Source organism: Castanea sativa, chromosome 7 (genome assembly GCF_040712315.1).
Source record: "Castanea sativa cultivar Marrone di Chiusa Pesio chromosome 7, ASM4071231v1".
Classification (NCBI taxonomy): Eukaryota; Viridiplantae; Streptophyta; class Magnoliopsida; order Fagales; family Fagaceae; genus Castanea; species Castanea sativa.
The window spans coordinates 11533898-11555990 of NC_134019.1; the positions used below are offsets into that span (position 1 = coordinate 11533898).

Below are 22093 nucleotides of genomic sequence, written 5' to 3' on the forward strand. Positions count from 1 at the left end.
ATGAGGGAAGGGGAAACCACGAAAACGTATTCGGACCGATATTGGGAAATGTTCAACGAAATCGATGGAGACTTTGACGATGTGGCCATAAGGACCTTCAAGGTCGGCCTACCAACGGAGCATGACTTGAGGAAATCCTTGACGACTAAGCAAGTAAGAAGCGTACGTCGGCCGATGGATCGCATCGACGAGTACAAAAGGGTTGAGGAAGATCGGCGAGCGGGGAAAAGGCAAGGCGAAGGTTATCCCACAAGAAAGGAGGGATTTCGGGTCGGACCGATACAACAACAATAGGCCTACGCGGGATTTTTCCGGGCCGGTGGCCACATACCCCCACAAGTGGTCAACACCGTCTTCGGGGAGCGGTGCGGCGGCCTATTGGAGAAAGTAAGGCATGAGCCTTTTTTCAAATGGCCGAATAAAATGGCGGGAGACCCTTTGAGACGCAATCAAAATCTCCTTTGCCATTATCACCGGGAGAGAGGTCATACCACCGAGGACTGTCGCACTTTGTGGAATCATCCGGAACAATTGGTTAAAGAGGAAAGGCCAAGCGTTTCTCGGTTACCAACCCAACGGGCGAGGAAACCAATCGGGAGTGGCAAACCACGACGGTCCTTCATCCGGACCCCCTAGGTACTATCAATGTCATTTTTGCAGCACACAGTAGGACCGGGCTCAACCTTTCGAGGTAATGTCGAGTTGCTCGAACATTTTCGAGGAGTCACGGGATCGGCCGAAGAGGATTAAGGCAAGTATCCCCACGGGTCCTAAGTTTCTGCGAAGAGGACAAGATCGGGACCATCCCGGCCTCGTGATGATGCCTTAGTGGTAACCCTCGGAATAGGGAACCATGATGTAAAGAGGGTAATGGTTGATCAAGGTAGTGGTGCGGATATCATGTACCACGACCTATTTAGAGGCTTGAAGTTAAGGGTTGAAGATCTTATGCCATATGACTCACCCTTGATAAGCTTCGAAGGGAGAGCGATCGTTCCAAAGGGACGAGGGGCACTGTGCAATCGTGAGGTGGTAGACGTAGATTTCATCGTGGTCGATGCTTATTCTCCCTATACGGCTATTGTGGCGAGACCTTGTTTGCATGCGTTAAGGCTTTCCTCAACCTTGCATGTCAAAATCAAATTTCATTCTCGGAGACCGAGTGGTGGAGTTACTTGGGAGTCGGTACGTGGCTCGACGGTGTGTCACGGCGCAGTGCGTCGACGAGAACCGAACTCCCCGTCCTCGGCTAACGGTGAAGCATAGCATTCAAAGTCTCTTCCCATAGCCGAGGTAGATGAGGCAAGTATGTGAAGAATTGGAGAAAATTATCATAGGCAATGATCCTGAAAAGTTCTTCCGAGTTGGAGTTCAATTGCCGCGAGGAAGAGAAGACGAGCCGATTTTATTTTTGAAGAAAAATATGGATGTGTTTGCTTGGAACGCGTATGAGGCCCCCGGGGTTGATCCGAACTTCATATGTCATCATTTAAAGGTCAATCCAATCAGTAGTTCCGAGGAGGCAACCACCTCGGAGGTCCTCAAAAGAACATTCCGAAGCCGTAAAAGAGGAAGTGCTCGAACTCAAAGCGGCGGGGGCTATTAAAGAAGTGTTTTTTCCCGAATGGTTAGCCAACACAATGGTGGTAAAAAAGAAGAACGAAAAGTGGAGAGTTTGCGTTGATTTCACGGATTTAAACAAAGCTTGCCGAAGGACTCATTCCCAATGCCTCGGATTGACCGGTTAGTTGACGCTACCGTCGTTGGGCATCCTCGGATGAGTTTTCTCGATGCTTTCCAAGGTTACCACCGGATACCCTTAGCCGCCGAGGACCGGGAGAAGCTGCATTCGTCACTCCTACGGAAATTATCATTATAAGGTAATGCCTTTTGGTGAAAAACGCGAGAGGCTACCTACCGCAGGATGATGACGAGGATGTTTGAGGCACGGCTAGGAAATACTATTGAGGTATATGTGGACGATATGGTGGTAAAGAGTAAAGAAGTTTACGCACATCTGGAAGATCCGAGCAAAGACTTTTCGAAGCTAAGAGAGTATAAATTACGGCTCAATGCCTCTAAATGCTCTTTCGGTGTGGGGTCGGGCAAGTTTCTAGGATATATGGTGACTCACCGGGGAATCGAAGTGAATCCTCGCTCGGAGTTAAGGCAATAAACGGCTTACACCCACCTCGGAATCCTAAAGAAGTGCAAAGGCTAACGGTATGATGTTGCTCTCAACCGATTTATATCTCGGTCCGCGGACGATGCGGTGCCTTTCTTTCAATTATTAAATAAATGGAAGGGTTTTGAATGGACCGAGGAGTGCGCGAGCTTTCCAACAAACTAAAGAATATCTCTCGCGACCACCGGTTATGTCTCGACCGGAGGTTGATGAGATTCTGTTTGCATATATTGCGGTGGCTAACCATCTTTGTTAGTTTGGTTCTTATCCGAGATGACAATAACATCCGAGAGACCGGTTTATTATGTAAGCAAATCTGCATGTAGGCCGAGCCGAGTTATTTGCCACCTGGAGAAAGCTATCTTGGCGGTGGTACATGCTACACGAAGACTTCCCCATTACTTCCGGTCTCATACGGTTGTTGTTCTTACACAACTCCTGCTTAAATCAGTGCGAAGTGCGGATTATATGGGAAGAATTGCCAAATGGGGAAGCTGTCCTAGGAGCTTTCGATATCAAGTATATGCCCCGCACCTGCATAAAGGGGACGGTCATCGCGGACCTTGTGGCGGAATTTTCGAGCCTTCGTTAGAAGACTATCAAGAAGGCATGGGTACGAAATCGGTAGGGCATGATTTCGTGTGAAGGGCCTCCATTATGGAAAGTCCATGTTGATGGAGCGACGAATCGGAGGGGATCGGGTATCGGACTAGTTTTGATATCCCCGAGGGAATTACTTTTGAGAAATCTTTAAGATTGGGATTCTCGGCCACCAACAACGAAGCGAGTATGAGCGCGTCCTCGCGAGGGATGAACATGGTTCATAAGATGGGAGGAAAGACGGTGCGGATGTTCTCGGATTCACTATTGGTGGTAGGCCAAGTAGAAGGGAAGCTAGAAGCAAGGGATTCCGAATGCGAGAGTACCTAACCCGGGTCGGTATATGCAACCTAAATTTGAGTCTTTTTCACTATTGCATATATCCGGATGTGGCAATACCCATGCCGACTCATTAGCCACGCTCGCGACGTCCTCGGCACAAAGTCTACCACGAGTTATCCTCGTTGAAGATCCGTTGAAACCCAGTTTGGGACGGATGGTAACTCCACTCAAATTCTTCAAATTCGGACGGGGCCTAGGTTTGGATGGATCAAATAGTAACATTTCTCAAAAATGACATCTTGCACGGAGAAAAGGTCGAAGCGAGATAAAGTTCGCAGGAAAGCCACTCGTTTCTTGGTTATCCGAGGACCAAAAATTGTACAAACGTTCCTTTTCGGGACCATATTTGCTATGCATACACCCCGAAGCAACGGAGCTACTTTTGGAAGAGTTACACGAAGGGATTTGCGGGAAGTCACACGGGAGGAAGGTCTTTAGCTCACGGGGCCCTTACTCGGGGCTATTGGTGGCCAAATATGCGGAGAGAAGCGCAAGATTATGCAAAGAAATGTGACCAATGTCAAAGGTTCGCTCCAAATATACATCAACCAGGTGGAGTCACGAATCCTCTATCTAGCCCATGGCCTTTTGCCCAACGGGGCTTGGACATTGTTCTACCCTTCCCAAGCAACGGGAAACGGACGGTGGCTTCTCGTGGGAACGGTTACTTCCTTTAAATGGGTTGAAGCCGAGCCATTATCAAACATCGAGACACGGAAGCAAAAAAGTTTGTATGGAAGAATATCGTTACCGGGTTCGGCATTCCTCATACTCTCATTTCGGATAACGGTTTACAATTTGATAGCGAGCCTTTCGGAAATACTTCGTGATCTTGGTATTACGAATAGATATTCCACTCCGGCTTATCCGCATGAGGAAATGGCAAGCCGAGGCCGTCAACAAAGTAATAGTGAGCGGACTCAAAAAGAGGTTGGGTGACGCCAAGGGGAGGTGGAGTGGAAGAAGCGCCACATGTCTTGTGGACGTATAGAACTACACCACGAAGATCCACAGGAGAAACACCCTTCGCCATGCGCTTATGGAGCCGAGGCAAGAATCCCTTAGAAGCGGGTTCCCGACCACGAAGAAAAGCTCCTTTATTCCGGATAGCAATGATGATGCGGTAATGAGAAACTTAGACTTAGTTGAGGAACGACGAGAAAGCGCCATGGTTCAACTAGCTTATTATCAACATAAGCTCGAGCGAGTATGATTCTCGTATGTGAAACTTCGACCTCTTGGACCGGGTGACTTAGTACTAAGGAAAGTTTTGGGCACGATGAAGAATCTGCGTGGGGAAAATTGGGGCCCAAGCGGGAAGGACCTTATCGTATTACTTCTCGCGGGAATAGGGCCTACAATTTGGAAGATTTGGACGAAAATGTTGTACAACGTCCACTCGAAATGTAAATAATCTACGAAGGTACTATTACTAAATAAAGGGCACTTCGGCCGTTCTTTGTTGTAAACTACATTATATTCGTTATCTTCATTCGTCTAAGTATCAAGCTAAAACTTGGTGTGCACGGATCCTCGGACCACATACCTCGTCTAAATTGATACTCTTTACTAAGTGTTAAACGAGATCCTAAGTTACGTCCGGTCCCTCGGATCATCTACTTTGGGAAAATTAACATTTTAAATTTATTCATCTAAGTATCAAATTTGAAACTTGGTATGCACCGGATCCTCGGACCACATACCTCGTCTAAATTGATACTCTTTACTAAGTGTTAAACGGAGACCTAAGTTACGTATCTGGTCCTCGGATCATCTACTTTGGGAAAATTAACATTTTATCAAGTTGAAACTTGGTATGCCTCGGATCCTCGGACCACGTACCTCGTCTAAATTGATACTCTTTACTAAGTGTTAAACGGAACCTAAGTTACGTCCGGTCCTCGGATCATCTACTTGGGGAAAATTAACATTTTATCAAGTTGAAACTTGGTATGCCTGGATCCTCGGACCACGTTCGTCGTCTAAATTGATACTCTTTACTAAGTGTTAAACGGAGACCTAAGTTACGTACGGTCCTCGGATCATCTACTTGGGGAAAATTAACATTTTATCAAGTTGAAACTTGGTATGCTGGATCCTCGGACCACGTTCCTCGTCTAAATTGATACTCTTTACTAAGTGTTAAACAGAACCTAAGTTACGTCTGGTCCTCGGATCATCTACTTTGGGAAATTTAACATTTTTATCAAGTTGAAACTTGGTATGCCTGGATCCTCGGACCACATACCTCGTCTAAATTGATACTCTTTACTAAGTGTTAAACAGAACCTAAGTTACGTCTGGTCCTCGGATCATCTACTTTGGGAAAATTAACATTTTTTCAAGTTGAAACTTGGTATGCCTGGATCCTCGGACCACATTCCTCGTCTAAATTGATACTCTTTACTAAGTGTTAAACAGAACCTAAGTTACGTCTGGTCCTCGGATCATCTACTTTGGGAAAATTAACATTTTATCAAGTTGAAACTTGGTATGCCTGGATCCTCGGACCACATTCCTCGTCTAAATTGATACTCTTTACTAAGTGTTAAACAGAACCTAAGTTACGTCTGGTCCTCGGATCATCTGCTTTGGGAAAATTAACATTTTAAATTTATTCATCTAAGTATCAAGCTGAAACTTGGTATGCCTGGATCCTCGGACCACATACCTCGTCTGAATTGATACACTTTACTAAGTGTTAAACAGAACCTAAGTTACGACTGGTCCTCGGATCATCTACTTTGGGAAAATTAACATTTCGAATTTATTTATCTAAGTACCAAGCTGAAGCTTGGTATGCCTCGATCCTCGGATCATTTACTTGGGAAAAATTAATACTTCTGTTCTTTTTTGACATAAACATCAGATATTTGCATAGACCATATGCCTTATCTTTACACAGTTCAAACTAGAGATCCAAAATGAAGAATCAAATACTCCAAATGCATCACTTAATGCAGTTCCCGGCATAATTAAAGCCCTCCTGGAGTATCAATTTCAATTCAAGTTGTTGTTAATAACTTTGGTAAAAGACAAAAAGATGATATTTATGGAATGATATGATCAACATAAAACAAAAAATATATATAAAAATCATCTAAAAACAACATTCATTCTTATATTAAATTCCAAATAGTACTTTTGCACCTATACTTAGGTATTACACTTGGAGACAAAATAAAAATAAAGAAAGGAAAGACAACAAGCAAGTCAACATTTCGGCTTAATCTTCGGAGGGCCTTTGGGGTCTTGAGGAGATGGAAAGGCGAGCCGAGGACTCGACGGCAATTCCTTTGCCTTTGGGATCATCTATCAAGGTTATTGGGTTAGCTTTATCACCCAACTCATCCTTTGAAGATTCCCGAAGATCACTTGAAGGTTGTACGTCTTCAATTGCCTTTTCTTGTGCGGGGGTCAAGTTGTTCGGGGGCATCTTCGGGAAGAATTGAGTCTTCAACGAACACCCCCCTTATCCTCGGATGATCCGGGGGCGGCTTCTTGTGCGGTGTCGGGGAATGGAAGAAGCGCGAATTGCGGGAGGATAGTAGACACTCTCTTTCCAAAGAGTGGAAGAGGCATCAACCCCGGCTTGGGAAAGTGCCTCGTTCCACACTCGGAGCGGTGGTGCCTACATACCTCGGGAACCCGAGCCTTGAAGGTTTCGGTGACCTCCTTCACGCCTATATCATAACCGTCTTGTTCGGCTTGGTCCCCTCGAGTTCTCGGCCTCTTCTTTTGCTTTCTCGGCCTTTTTCTTCTCCTCGATGGCTTCTTCTTTGCCCTCGATGGCTTCTTCCTTGGCCTTCTCGGACTCGTTCGGATCTTTCTTAAGATCTCTACGAGCCTTCGTGCTACGCAGGTTATCCTCGGCTTGGCGAAGCATTAGACACGCGATCCTCGGCACTCGTTTAGTCGTCGTTTTCGGATCGGCCTCTAAGCCCACCTTAGCCTTCTCGGCCTTTAGCCAATTTTGCAGTGACCTCCTGCAGTTTCTTCTTATGAAGGTCCGAGATCTTTTGAGCAGTTTCACGCCTGGACTCCTTGGCCCTCAGAGACTTGTAGGAATTAATGGCAATCTCTTCTGCCCTGTGGGCAGATTGAACGGCCTACGAACAAAACATATAAAACTTAGACACATAGATATATATAGGAAATAAAAACAAAAGTCAAGGTTTTAGAGAAAACTTACCATTGCAAGCTCCTTCTTCAAAGTCATGAAGACGGTGTGGTCCCTTTTCTTTCTCAGCTCAATCATATCCTCGGGGAGTAACAGTGCCTGCTCCAAAGCATCTGCGACACATGCCGCTGTCCCTTCATCGAAATTTCTAATGGACGCATCCACGGTAATGACCTCGTCGTCCATAGAAAGGTCAGGAAGCCATACAGGGGCGCGTACGACCGCCTGTTGGTCGGTTCTTCTTTCCGACCTAGTCTGTATGGTGCGGGCCTGCTTTGCACCCTTTTCCACCTCGGGCTCCTTGGAAACAGAACCCTTTCCTACCTCCACAATTTCCTTCCCTTTTGGCTGATCCCTTTTTCTTTTGAGATCAGCTATGTTGGCACGTTGAGTTTGGGAGGATGGAGGAGGAGGAGGAAGCCTAGCTTCGGGCGTTTGTCGGCACCCTTTTCTTGAGTCGAGGGCGCACCTCTTTTGGAGGTTCTTGGACTCTAGGGTCCTTTCGGCGCCTCAAGGACATCTTTCGAGCCGTGGGCTTAATCTTTCGTTGAATGCCCGTAACGTCAAGTTCTTCGAAGTAACCTTTGAGATTTGGGTAGAAGTGCCGAGGATGGAAGTTGAATCTTCGGGGAGAGTAGAGTTGGTTAAAAACCTCAAACTCGTCCTCGGAATCCGGTACGTCAACTTCTTCTTCTTCTTCTTCTTCCTTTACGGTGAGGTAGGAAGATGCGGCTTCACCAAAGGTTAAATTTGTGGAGAAAGGAAGCTGTGGGAATCCCAACCGGAACAAATGGTGGCGGTTGGATTGGTTGGGTGACCAAAGTACCTTGAGGAATGGTAGTCCCCCCGGTAGCAAAAAACCCTCCACGGCCAACGCTAATCCGAGGAAGACGAGGATCGCGGGCTTTAATCACGCACTTCGGCGCCGAAAAGCTTTTGATATTGGAGTGTAGCGAGATCGAGATGAGCCGCACGGAGTTGACCGTCGGTGTGCACGAAGATCTCGGCTTGTAGGATCCTATCCAATCGCCCGAAATCCACAAGGTTAGGATGACGATCCATTTGCGTGTGGATGCGAGTTATCCAAGTAAAAGTGGGTAAGAGTAAGTAAAAAGATGAAAAATAATAGTATGTAAAAGAAACTTCACCGGAGTCCCTTCCCTTGTCGGACGGGGAGGCCGTCGTGCCAATTTCGATATGATCGGGAAGTCATTTTTTAGGCCACTTATTTGATTCGAGCGGACATTGAATTAGCCCGACTTCGGGTGTCTAGACTTTAGGTAATATTCATCTTTTTTGCTTAGGTGATGGAGGTTATAAACCCAGTTCACGTCGTGGTGAGTGAGCCCTAGGTTCATCTTCTCATTTAAAGCATCTATGGAACCTAAGATCCTAAAGACATTTGGGGCACACTGGGTGGGAGCCAACCTAAAAGCCCTAAGATAATCCCTAGTCACAGTTCCCATGGGGATTTTCATTCCCCCTTCGATGAAAGCAATCATCGGGATTACAACTTCCCCCGTTTTTCTTTTTGTATAATACTCTTCCTCGTTACAGTACCTAATGGATACATCCGAGGGAATTTTGTACTTAACCTTAAAGCATTCCTATTTTTCGTTCGAATCCACCAGGGACGCAAATCTACCCATTCTTTTTGAAAAAAAGGGGGGGTGTGGAGAAAAATAACTATGCCGAGGATGAAAGACAGTGAAAAAGAGAAGACGGGAAAGAAAAGAAACAAAAGAAACAAAAAGCTGATAAGGAGGGGCAGAGTATTGAAGAACTTACTTTTAAAAAAAAGGAAGAAAGCACGGTCACCTCGGACAGGGTACTTGATAGACAGAAAGAGAGTACGGGGAGATGAAAAGTATGGCAGGTACGTTATGAGGTTTCTGTAGTGTGAAGAATTTTGAAGAAAATTAGTATTTATATGTCAGAAGGTGTTTTAAAGCGGGCGAATTCCCGCCTCGGCCTGTGAATCGCTCTCGACCGTTGGATATGTGTCATATTAATAAAACGTGGGGGACATAGAAGCGCCAACAATCAATTCGGGGGCGTTTCGCATACCGAAGCATTGGGAACACGCGATGGGTGATTCAGAAGTTATTTCTGTCAACAATATTGCCAAAAATTCTGGGAGTAAAAGGGTCTTTTTAAGTCGAGATTCTATTTTTCTCCCGAGGTGAAAAAATAAAGAAACTCGAGGGGCTATTGTAGGGGTATTGGGCCCAATAGTATATGAAGGATGGTACGAAGTATTTTGGGCTGGAAACCCAAAATCCGAAGACATCAAAATGGTCGTGGACTATTTAAATATCCAAATACGTCCGAGGAGTAGATTTGTCCTCAGATTACAAAGCCGAGGACATAGGAACAGAAGTTTAGTATCCTTGGGTTATATTATAAAGAGTCCTACAATTATGGGGATGCACAGTATACGTGGAGGGCGATAGAAAGAACGGTGGAATGTCTAAAAATAAAGCTGCTACCACCGCCCATACATTAAAAGCTCTGTAAATTGATACGGCCGTATAGATGGAAGGATGGGACCTGAACATCGAGCTTGGAACTTGGTCCCTAATCCCAGCGGGCTTTAGGGAAGAATGGATGGGACAAGTATCCAAAAATGAGGATTGCAACCAGGAAAGTGGAAGGTGATGAAGGGAAAGAAAAATATATAAATAGGAGGAAAGGCATACGAAGAAGGAGAGGACTTTTTGAGGAGAAGAGATAGAGTCAATAGTAAATGATAATCAACACTTGTATCCAAACTTGAGAAATATTATTATAAACCATCCTCGGACATTATCCGAGGACGACTTCTCAGTCTTACTCTTTGCAAACGATTCTTTGTTTTGTTCCATTGGGCCCAAAGCCCGTACTTTTTGTAATTGTCTAAACCATCCTTGAAATCTAAATTACAAACCCATCCTCTACAAATTCATTGTGAAGAAAGGCCTTTCAAGCCCATTTTTCTCCCAGTCGTTGTTTGGGAACTTGAATTGTGTCCTTACAACTATCACTATAAAATTTTATGTTATTTTTATACAGTAACATTAATTTGGTGGAAAATAATAAGATCATTCTCTTATACAAGATTTGTGAGGAGAATGATAGATTTGAAGGAGGAACTCTATGTAGGATGACAAAGGATTGAAAAAGTGTTATTTTGAGAACATCAAACTATTTTGTTATTATAATAATAATAATTATTAATCATTTTTACTAAAAATTAAATTTATTTATTTTTAATACCTTCTCTTAATAGTGTAATTTTTTTTGAGAGAGTTTCAACATATGACGTCCGCACTTGATGAGCGCTCTTTGTCATCAGACTAAGACACCAATCAGTTTTTGGTATAGGCGAAGATTGAATTCTAGATCTCTTATTTAACCATTAGAGACTTTGCTAATTAAGCTAATTGGAACCTACTCTTAATAGTGTAATATGGTTACAGATTTTTATGTTATTCTTATAAGGTGAACATCAATTTAATGAGAATTTATCGGTTCCTCTTCTTATAAAATTGGACCTCAACTGAAATTCAATTTAAAATCTAATTTGATTTTCTCTCAGTTTTGACTATATATATATATATATATTGGTGTGTGTGAGAGAGATTTATTTCTTTTTTTAGAACAAAATCAATGCATAATATTAAGGGAGTCTGGTCAAATTAACCTAAATTAGAAGGTATAATGGAATATCTTCCATTCAGACGAACATGGGAGAGGAAAGTATTACTCTTCTAGTGAGTGAGTGAACAACTCTATTATATTGCCGACAAACATGTGAAACATTAAGTGAGATCCTAGACATATTACGTACAACAAGCTCTCATGAAAAATACAAATAGTCAAAAATTTCAATTATATGATATTTATATATTATAGATGAATAATTTTAAACTTTTAATAGTTGCTTTTTTTTTTTTAATAGTTGCCTAGTTTAGACTTTAGGGTACTACTTTTTTTTTTCTTTTTTTTTTCCTTTTTTGAATAAATCCATTTATTTATTTATTTCTTATTTAGGTAATTAGTGGTGGGGTGGGCATGTAAGCGCGAGTACATGTATGGTTTCTGAATCCCTAAGCTTTGACATGGAGAAACCAAAAAACTTGCTTACTCGCCCTCTCCACTCACTTCTACGATCTGATGCTCCTCTTTAATCCTCCTCTTCTTAATGTAAATTCTCTCACTCCCTCTCAATTTGTCTCATTTTCTAGTCCTAATTATAACACCCATTAATTAAAAAAATAAATTTTAATTTTTTCTTATACTCTCTGAGTTATTACTTATTTGCACTGTTCTTAACTGTTTGCTTGTTTAATTTTTTAAATTAAAAAAAAAAACTAATTCTGGGTTTTTCTGGGTTTATCTTAATTTCTTGTAAATTTTATTTTTGCATGTAGTTTTTAGAATTTTTGTTCAAATTAACGTTCAGTAGTTGTGGTATCATGGTCTGCAAATTGATCCCATGTGGGATTTTGAATGAAAGTATACATTTTTAAGTGTTATATGTCTTTGAGGGGTGGAAATTTTGCATTTTGCTTATCTGGGTATCCTTTGTTCTCTGCTAATTTTTCAAATTCTCATCTTGTTAGTGTAGTCACATGTTGCTTTGAGTAGAATTGTGTTTGAAAGTTTCCATTTTTTTGAGTTATTGTTGTAGTTGTACCTGATTTACTTGTCTGCATTCTTGGTTGGGTTTTAATTTCTTCAAATTAGATTTGTTTATAATTGGAGTTTTTGTTCACATTAATGCTCAGTAGTCATGTCTGGGATTTTGAATGAAATTTCACATTTTTGAGTGTTATATGCGTCTGAGAGGTGGGAATTTTGCATTTTCCTTATCTGTGTATCCTTTTTTCTCTTCCAAATTGTCAAATTCTCATCTTGTTATTGCAATCACATGTTGCTTTGTGTAGAATTTTGATTGAAAGTTTCCTTCTTCTTCTTTTTTTCTTTTTTTGTTATTGTTGTAATGTGTCTAGTTACTTATCTGTGTATTCTTCATTTCTTTGTTGTCTTTTAATTTCTTCAAATATATTTTTGTTTATAATTTGGAGTTTTTCTTCAAATTTGTGGTTAGTAGTAGTATCATGTTCTGCAGATATCGCCCATATGCTCATATGTGGGAATGGAATTTTACATTTATGGGTGTTATATGTTTCTGAGAGGTTGAAAGTTTGCATTCTATTTATCTGGGTATCCTTTTCTCTCTGCTAATTTTTCAAATTCTCATCTTGTTGTTGCAGTCACATGATGCTTTGTCTAGAATTTTGATTGAAAGTTTCCATTTTTTGGTTATTGTTGTATTGTATCTGGTTTACTTGTTGTGAAGCCTTTTTAATGCATACTTTTAGTTCTTCCTTTTGAGCTTTTTGTGTTTGGAACTTAAATTTATTACAATACTTCCTAAATACATCATACAAATTGTTGGGCAGTCATGTCCATCATTTCCATACTTAGACTAGTCAATTGTTCTGCTTGTAAACCTCTTCATTAGGATGCTTGCCAAAGCTTTATCAGATCTTACATATTGTTCGTCAATCTCTTTCATGAAGTCTTTAACCGTAGAACATTCCAGGATCGAATCCCTAATGATCTTGGTTATATGAGTTGTAATGAACATCAAACTTTAGTGATTAGATCAATCACATCGTTCCTATTCAATTTTCTCATGTGATGCACTTGATTCCGTGAGGTTGGGTGGTTCATCTACACCACATAATCAAGTGCACCAAATGAGAAAATTGAATATGAACGATGGGCGATTTAATTGCTTTAGTTTGATTCTCATTAAATCTCATATAAACAAGAGCATTAGGGGTTCGATTCCGAAATGTTCTAAGGTTAAGGATTTCATGAAAACCATTGAAGAACAATTTTTAAGATCCAATAAGGCTTTGACAAGCATCCTAATGGAGAGGTTTTCTAGCAAGACATTTGAATATTCTAAGTGTGCATGAACACATTAAGGAAATGAGGGACATGGCTGCCCAACTTAAGTCCCTAGAAGTTGACATATCTTCAAGCCAAACCCCCCTGGACTCCACCAATAAGCTAGCTGTCAAAAGGTATCTTTGAAATGTACATTATCTTCCATGTTACATGAACACTTCAACGTCTGAAGTTCTTGGGTCAGGCATTACATCATGTGGGACATGGTAATGCATCTAACCTGCGTGGTTGGTCGTTACCATACATATGTTCTAAGGAATGAATTCTTGATTCCAGTCTAAGACCTCTTGTATACTTTCTATAAGTACTCTTTTGCTGCAATGAATCTGAAGTTCTGAACATGGGTCCAAGCATTCATTTTGCATGCAGGTTATGTTAGGTTTAAGCACTGCCCTAGATTGTAGAAGAAACAACAAACCCTTCTAATTCTTTTTTTTTCTGGATAAATGATGGAATGCTTAATAAGTTTGGATCTTGCTCCTGAACATAAAGGGTGAATGCCTCTGGATAACTGGAAATTGGTTTTGGCAGGTGGGGTTAGGTTAGTTGCCTGTAGATTTTACTGGCTAGAGCGAGTCCAAAGGACTATTCTTTAAAAGGTTCCTTACTTTATCAAAAAAAAAAAAAAATTGCTTGGATTTGCTTTGAAGTTGCCAGACTTTTGCAATTTATGAGGTTATAAAATGAAACGATGCTAATAAGAAGAGACAGCCTTGAAGGAAAAATAATTGGAATTTAGATTGTTGTGGTTACCAAAAAAAGTTACTTGTTTTATGTAGCTGTTCAAATTATATGAATGATGTAGTTTTCCCTTTGGATGAGTGCTATTGGGGTATTTTCCTCTTTCTTTAGGTCTTAGCATTTTTCTTATTTCTTTGTTTCTTCACTGCATATACTTTGTATACATTACTAACCATGTAATAGGTCGGTATGGCTGGCCTTTTCCAATTTTTGAATAAAATTATTTTATTACTATTGAAAAATGTTTCCTTTTTGGTATGCTCTTGCATGTAATAAGTATCTTTTCATTTCACGTAAATTGAAATTTGCGGGTTTATTTTTAGTGTGGGAACTTGGCTTACTATGGTTGCATTGATGCACATTTGGATCATGATTATTATGCTATATATGATGAAAGTTGATACATAGAAGTTCAAGGACTTTGATCAGGTTAACGTGTTCAGTCTTTCTCTGCATAACTAGCACTAATTTGATATCTGGCTGGCATTTTTATATATTTCTTAAAGTGATTCTGGATAATTGATTTTCGATATTCATTCATACTGCTAAAAACTTCTTATTTCTATCAATAGAAATTTCTACTTTATCTAAGATTTATCATATATGGTTATGTTTGATTAATGTGCGAATTATATTCAATGACATTCTGGAGCTTTTAGATGGCTTTGGATTATTCTTTAATATGCTTCTAACAGGTGCACATTTTCTTCTCACTTCTCAGGTACATATGTCAATAGTTTGATTTCCAAAAGAAAATAGAAGTAAAATTTTCTCCATGGGGATAGATCTTGAGCAGCCTTCAGGAGAATGCCATAAGGAAGACAGTAGGTCAAGTGTGAATGTTAATATGGTGCATGGTGGTGATGAAGTGCATGATAGAGACAGATTGATCATAAAATCTCCTAATGTAGCTGATAAGGAAAATACAGGACCAAATGTAAATAGTAGAATATCAGATAGTAGAAACAAGGGGAATGCCGGAGAGGATATTAACTTAAATTCTTTCAAAAGTTTAGAGCCTCATGATGGAATGGAATTTGAATCAAAGGAGGAAGCCTTTTCATTCTATAGAGAATATGCGAAGTCTGTGGGATTTGCTGTTGTAATAAAGGCCAGCCGTCGTTCCAGAATATCCGGAAAATTTATTGATGCGAAATTTGCATGTACTAGATATGGAAGCAAGCGAGAACGTAAAGCAGATGAAACTATGGAACCTGATTCAAATATAGAAAACACAATGAACATTCCTGTAAAGAGGAGACGAGGTAGGATTAATCTATCATGGTCAAAAACAGATTGCAAGGCCTGCATGCATGTTAAAACTAGGCAAGATGGTTTATGGATTATCTCTAGTTTCATAAAGGAGCATAATCATGAAATTTTTCCAGATCAAGCCTATTACTTTCGGGGTCATCGGAATTTAGATCTAGGTAGTAGTAATGTTGATGCCTTGCATGCTATTCGGGCAAGAACAAAAAAGATGTTTGCTACAATGTCTAGGCAATCTGGTGGCTATAAGAAAGTTGACAAGCAGAAAGGTGGAATCGTAAATCAATTAGATAGTGGAAAGCATCTGGCTTTAGAAGAAGGAGATGCTCAAGTTATGCTTGACCATTTCATGTATATGCAAGATGAGAATCCTAATTTCTTTTATGCGATAGATCTAAATGAAGAGCAGCGTCTGAGAAACGTTTTCTGGGTTGATGCAAAAGGTAGGCTTGATTATGGAAGTTTTGGCGATGTAATTTTTTTTGACACCGCACATATCAAGAATGAATATAAATTGCCGTTTGCTCCCTTTATTGGTGTGAACCATCATTTTCATTTCCTTTTGCTTGGATGTGCATTGTTGTCTGAAGAGACTAAACCAACATATGTTTGGTTGATGCGGGCTTGGCTCAGAGCAATGGGTGGACGTGCTCCAAGAGTGATACTTACTGATCAAGACAAAGCCTTGAAAGAAGCTATTGCAGAGGTATTTCCCGATTCTCGTCATTGTTTTTGTTTGTGGCATATACTGAGCAAAATTCCTGAGAAGCTCAGTTATGTAATAAGGCAACATGAAAACTTTATGGCAAAATTTAACAAATGCATTTTTAAGTCTTGGACAAATGAACAGTTTGAAAGGAGATGGTGGAAAATGGTTGATAGATTCAATTTAAGAAATGACTTATGGTTCCAATCTTTGTATGAAGAACGTGAACAATGGGTACCTACATATATGAAAGATGTTTTTTTGGCAGGGATGTCTACAATCCAACGATTGGAAGGAATGAACTGTTTGTTTGACAAATACATGCAAAGGAAAACTACATTGAAGGAGTTCTTAGAACACTATAAAGTGATTCTAAGAGAGAAGTGTGAAGAGGAAGCAAAAGCAGATTTTGAAACTTGGCATAAACAACCAGGATTGAAATCTCCATCACCTTTTGGGAAACAGTTGGCTACTCTGTATACACATGCAATATTTAAGAAATTTCAAAATGAAGTTTTGGGAGTAGTTGCTTGTCATCCAAGAAAAGAAAGTGAAGATGGATCGACCATAACTTTTAGGGTTCAGGATTTTGAAGAGAATCAAGATTTCATTGTGGTGTGGAATGAAACAACATCAGATATTGCTTGTTTGTGTCGTTTATTTGAATTCAGTGGTTTCCTTTGTAGGCATGTGATGATTGTTCTTCAAATGTCTGGTGTACATAGCATTCCGTCTCAGTATATACTGAAACGTTGGACAAAGGATGCAAAGAGTAGACAAACAACAAGAGAGGGTTCAATTATTGAGTCTAGGGTTCAACGCTACAATGATCTATGTCGACGGGCCTTCAAGTTGGGTGATGAAGGGTCTTTATCTCAAGAGACTTACAATATTGCATTGAATGCACTAGAAGAAGCTTTGAGAAAGTGCGAGAGTGTAAACAACTCAATTCAGAGTTTAATAGAACCAAGCTCACCTTCAACTCATGCTCCTCAAGGCATTGAAGAAGTGAACCAGGGTAACAGCACTAGCAACACAAACAGAAAAAATAGTGCATCCAAAAAAAGACAGGTTAGTTGAGCTTTTGGTGATTATCATTGCAACTTTATTATGAACTATGCTTATTTAAGTAGGCCTTTTTATGTAAATTTAGGTACATCCAGAGCCAGAGGTCATATCAATTGGGACCCATGACAGCTGGCCACAAATGGTTAGTAATGTTGTGTCTCTCTTTAGTTATACTCATTTAATCTCATAAGAAATGCAGGTTATGATGTTGTAATTTTGTTAACATTTTGATGTGGGTTCCATACTTGTAGGGACATGCAAATTTACGAGCACCAGCCCTTGATTGTTCTTATGAATCACAAGAGAGAATGCAAGGGATGGTATGGTTTGGTTTAATAGCTACCTTTATGCATGGAATAGGAAAAGATTGTTTTTTTCAACATTCCTTCTCATTTGACATTTGAATATGACTGTAACTGAGAGTTTAGGGTTTTTCTTTTTATTTATTGTAGGAACAACTGAACTCAAGAGCTGCAGCTCTTGATGGCTATTTTAGCACACAACAACTTGTTCAGGGAATGGTGAGATTTCTTCTTCTTCTATTAATTTATTTATTTGTCTTAGTATAATGGTAAAAATATGGAGTTTACTCAAGGAACAATAGATAAGTACTACCAGCAATATAACCTATATACTTATCAAAACCCTGTTTTACCTATCTTTCCTTTCCATATGGACAATTAAACTCAATAGTTTCAAGCCATGTTGACTCTTTGTGATTTGCTGCATTACAGAATCAGCGTACTCTCTTTCTCCCCAAAATAAGTTCCTTGGTTGTTGGTTCTATTAGGCACAATAGTTAGTCGAACTTAGAAAGTCTAACAAACTTCCTAAAATGCCATCAGAACTTAGAAGTTGGCACGATTCTTAGTGAGAATCCTATTTATGTTATTAAAAAAGGCTGAGGATAGTTTAGAAAATTGTCAAGTATGTGTTTTTAATTTTGGAAACTGTATATTTATTTTGGGACGTCCCAAAAAGGAAAACGAGAGATTTAAATTAGGACAGAGGGAGTAATATGCAAGGGTTGGTAATGCATATCTATTGCCCGTTTGGATCCGGATTATTAGAGCTGCGTTTTGCTTTTTGTGTTTTCTCCTTTTTTTTTCCTTTTTTTTTTTTCCCTGTGGGGAACAAAACGCGCACTGTGCGTGCACTTTTTCAGCAATTTTTTATTAAATAGGTCCCGCAGTACTATCCACACTTTTAAAAATTATTTTGCAATTTTCAGTTTTTAGTTTTTAGTTTTGCTACAGTAGTTAACGTATTTGTTGAATATTGTTTTAAATGCAATATCTAAATTGGGCTCATTTTGTTTTTGTTGTAGGGACAATTGAACTCTATAGCTCCTATCCACGATGTCCATTACTTAGCTCAACAAAGGTTGCATGGGATGGTATGGCATTCTACTATGTTTTGCTTAGAGTTGAGTTCAGTATAGGGGTTTGTTTCTTTCAAGGGGTTTTTAAAAAAATAATATTTATACAATGAAGTTAAGTAATGATATACTCTTATCTTTTGTGTGCTTGTAGGGGCAGCTACATTTCAGACCACAAACTATTTCTAGCTGTTTTGATGTTCAGGATAGTTTGCAAGATATGGTACTTAACATTGTAACTTGGGATTTTCTTTTCTTGCTTCCATGGACTCCTTACATTGGTGATTTTACTCTTGTTCCAGGACCAGTCTAACATGGGACCCTCACAACTGCATGGCATGGCATCGAAGCATATTCATCAAAAACACCTCTCTCGTTAGTTGCTAGATTAGTAGCTGTGATCTACTGGCTGGTGGGTTATTTATTAATTACTATTCTAATTTCTTAGAATCTTAATTTGTCAAAAATTTAAAGATTACTGTCTGTATTTCACAGGGGAGATGAATTATCTCTTGGAAGAGTACCAGTCAACTTGATGTCTTGATGTAACAACCTCTTTTTTTTTTCTTTTTTTTTTCCTTTTTGTATTGTCAGTGCATTGATGCATGTTATAATACTAGATGAAGTTTTTTTTTTTTTTTTTTTTTGTAATTAGAGATGTATTTATTTATCTGGTTAAATATATGGGGAAACATCATATAATCCAAGACACATTGATATCTTGTATATTAGTCAATCCTAACTAATTTTTGAGGATTCCATTCCAAAGCCACCTATTCCTTGTCTAATCCCCCTTGAAAAAGTGATGGTAGGTATCAAATTTCCGTTCCACACAATATTGTAATGGGAGGATTTAATCATTTTCATAACGAGGGTTACAAGCTCTTTTCCGAAAGTTGAAAAAAAAAAAAATCAAAATATACGCTGAGTGAAATCCCATTCAAACCTACCAGAAACTTTTTATAAATCCAACTTTATTGCTAGTAAATCGAATAAGCAAAAATATCGTTATTCACAATGGTAGGAAAGGGTGTGGCTCCGAGCACACTGACTTTGACTACCTTGAATTGATTGACATTTATTGCAAACAGAACCAAAGCGTTAAGATTCCCAGGAAATCCCAAGACTGCCCTGTCAGAGTAGTCAAAAATGGCTAAATAGCACCATTTTTTTTTTTCAAAATATACGCATATACCACATTTTAAAAATAAATAGTAATTTATCAATATTTAGGAATTTGAGTTCCACTCAAATTTGCCACCGTAATAGTGGTTGAGCTAGATTTTTTTTAATTATAAAATGCCACCTTAAACTCGAGCTTTGGAAGCTCGAGTAATTTAAAAATTACATAATACTCAAGTTTCTTAAACTAGAGTATTGTGTAGTTATATACCAACATTTTGTTGGATCATCTCCCTTTTACCCACTCCTTTTAGCAGATGCAGCCTAGCTTTTGAGAGATTTTGCAACTCAGTCTCTTCCTCCGATCCCACTTGAAAACCACATCTGTAACTTAGTTTGTATACTGTCAACAAATTTGATCCATTAGATTTAACAACAAAATGTACGATTCTTAAGTAGCCATTTGGGTTATTTTAAATTTTGTTGAGAACCTTGATGCAAATATGTAGTTGATGCTAATAACGGCTAAAATGGCCAAATACTACTTTTTTGCAAAATATGTGGGGATCTACCAAACCATCCATTAGATTTAACAGAAAAATGTATGATTCTAATGTGGCCATTGGATTTAATTTAATTTTTGTTGTTATCATTGATGCAAATATGTAGTCGAAAACTTAAATTAATTCTTAAGTTGCAAATGATGTTTATTCAGTATTGTTGAAAAACAAATTTTCAGGTTATTTGGAGGATGTATTTAGTTCAAGTTTGGATGTTTATAATTGAGAACTAATTTTTCATAATATTGAATAAACATCATTTGTCATTTAAATAAATTTAACTTTAATTTGGACGTATATAACTCAATGTTATGCTAGAAACTTTGATTGTTGTTTTAATTAGTGGATAACATTAAAATACAACCAACAAGACAGAAATAATAAAAGATAAGTGCCCATAAATTCTTTGTGCAAAATGCAAATGAAAATGGATAGAACATTGTAGAAGGTATTGTCGTAGTTATCACCACGGCTGACTTTACAAAATTTTAGCACGCATGATCACCTTTTTGTTACACATTAACAACTTATGTTGATAAGTAGAAATTTTTGGAAATCGTCGTTGCTTGAATCTGAGAAGTCTGAAATATCTTTGTTATCATCTAAGTTTGTAATTTCGTTAATGGACTTGATAGCTTGCTCTTGTGAGATGTTTTCTAGCCTTTTGGATTGCATGGAAACAGTCTAGCCTCTGCTACATTTGATTGTTCTCCGTTTTAAGCCGTGCAAGTACATTTGTTGATTCCTCTCTAGGTAACTGCACTGAACGTGCTTTTGGAACTCTTAACTTGTGCCTCCTACAATGCACCTCCAACTCACACTATTTCTCGTACAACTTTGACTTCAGTTGTTCTTCTGTGGTGGCTTCTACGGTGGTGTTATTTGCACCTAGTTGTCTAGATTCACCAACCATAATGTGTTCAACGCTACCAAGTCTATCATACATGCATATTGGAGTGTTAACAAAACCTCTCTTCTTTCCAACCCATGTTAGCTCATAGTGGTCGATGTACGTCTATAGTAGTGGCTTTGATGATGTTTCTAATGATACACATATGGAAGTAGACCCAAACTTTTTTCTCACTGCACAATGTGATTTTGAAGTGTTGGAACTCATTTCCAATTCAACCTTCATTGTTGGTGGGTTTGAAACAAACCATTTAAATATTCAGCGAATTTATAAGTACATCTTACAGTCGTTAACACCAAAGTGTTTGTGTTTTCATGTCAATTGAGGGTGGTAATGACATGTTATAGGGATGTCATGTCTATCAATAACAACATATTTTATTAGAGTCCAAACTTTGTCATGTAATGCCACGTGAACCTTTACTTCATTTCGCCTCGTACTTTAACAAAGATGTCATGTCTATTATTGGAGTACAGAGTTTGTCATGTAATGCCACATAAACCTATAATTTATTTGTTATGTCACACTGTGCATCGTGTAGTTTACCTTACATGTCAAACAATAATCAAGTCTAGACTTTGTCATGTAATGCCACGCGAACGTTTACGTAATTTCTCATGTCACACTGGGCATTGTGTACTTTATCGGAGATGTCATGTCTATCAATAGCAACAATTTTTATTGGGTTGAGGAATTTGTCATGTAATGCCACGTGAACTTTTAATTCATTTATCATCTCGCACTATGCATCATACTTTAACAGAGCTGTAAATACACTATGGTATTTTGTCTTGGATTTGTTGATATGAGTATATAATGGCAGGAATGTACTACTACTACTACAACTACTTAAATTTGCAAAGCTTTTAATAGTGAACATTTTTTATGGTTTAATTAAGTGACTTTTCAATGTACTACTATTTATGCATGTTTGTATTAATAACGAGGTTATACAGCGTGGTGCAAATAGACAGTATTTAGTGTAACAACACATTATGGACACTGTAGTATTATCGTATTAATAGTTTATGCAAAGTTACATTATTTAGTAACTGTTGCAATTGATAT

At 39.0% G+C, this 22093-nt stretch overlaps 1 protein-coding gene across 4 annotated transcripts; it reads left to right on the forward strand.

Moving 5' to 3' along the window:
- Positions 1-11337: 11337 nt before the first annotated feature.
- LOC142643449 (protein FAR-RED IMPAIRED RESPONSE 1-like) lies at positions 11338-19159 on the forward strand. 4 transcript variants are annotated; one of them, XM_075818087.1, is made up of 10 exons: positions 11338-11492; positions 14734-15724; positions 15872-17058; positions 17141-17197; positions 17307-17375; positions 17508-17576; positions 18383-18451; positions 18588-18656; positions 18736-18845; positions 18929-19159. In XM_075818087.1, the coding sequence occupies exons 2-9, from the start codon at positions 14788-14790 to the stop codon at positions 18811-18813; spliced, it is 2535 nt and encodes an 844-aa protein (XP_075674202.1). In that variant the 5' UTR covers positions 11338-11492; positions 14734-14787; the 3' UTR covers positions 18814-18845; positions 18929-19159. The 4 variants fall into 4 exon arrangements, with proteins under 4 accessions (XP_075674202.1, XP_075674198.1, XP_075674200.1 ...); XM_075818083.1 differs by having other exon boundaries at positions 14734-17058; XM_075818085.1 differs by lacking the exon at positions 11338-11492 and adding an exon at positions 11673-13477 and having other exon boundaries at positions 14734-17058.
- The last annotated feature ends 2934 nt before the right edge of the window (positions 19160-22093 follow it).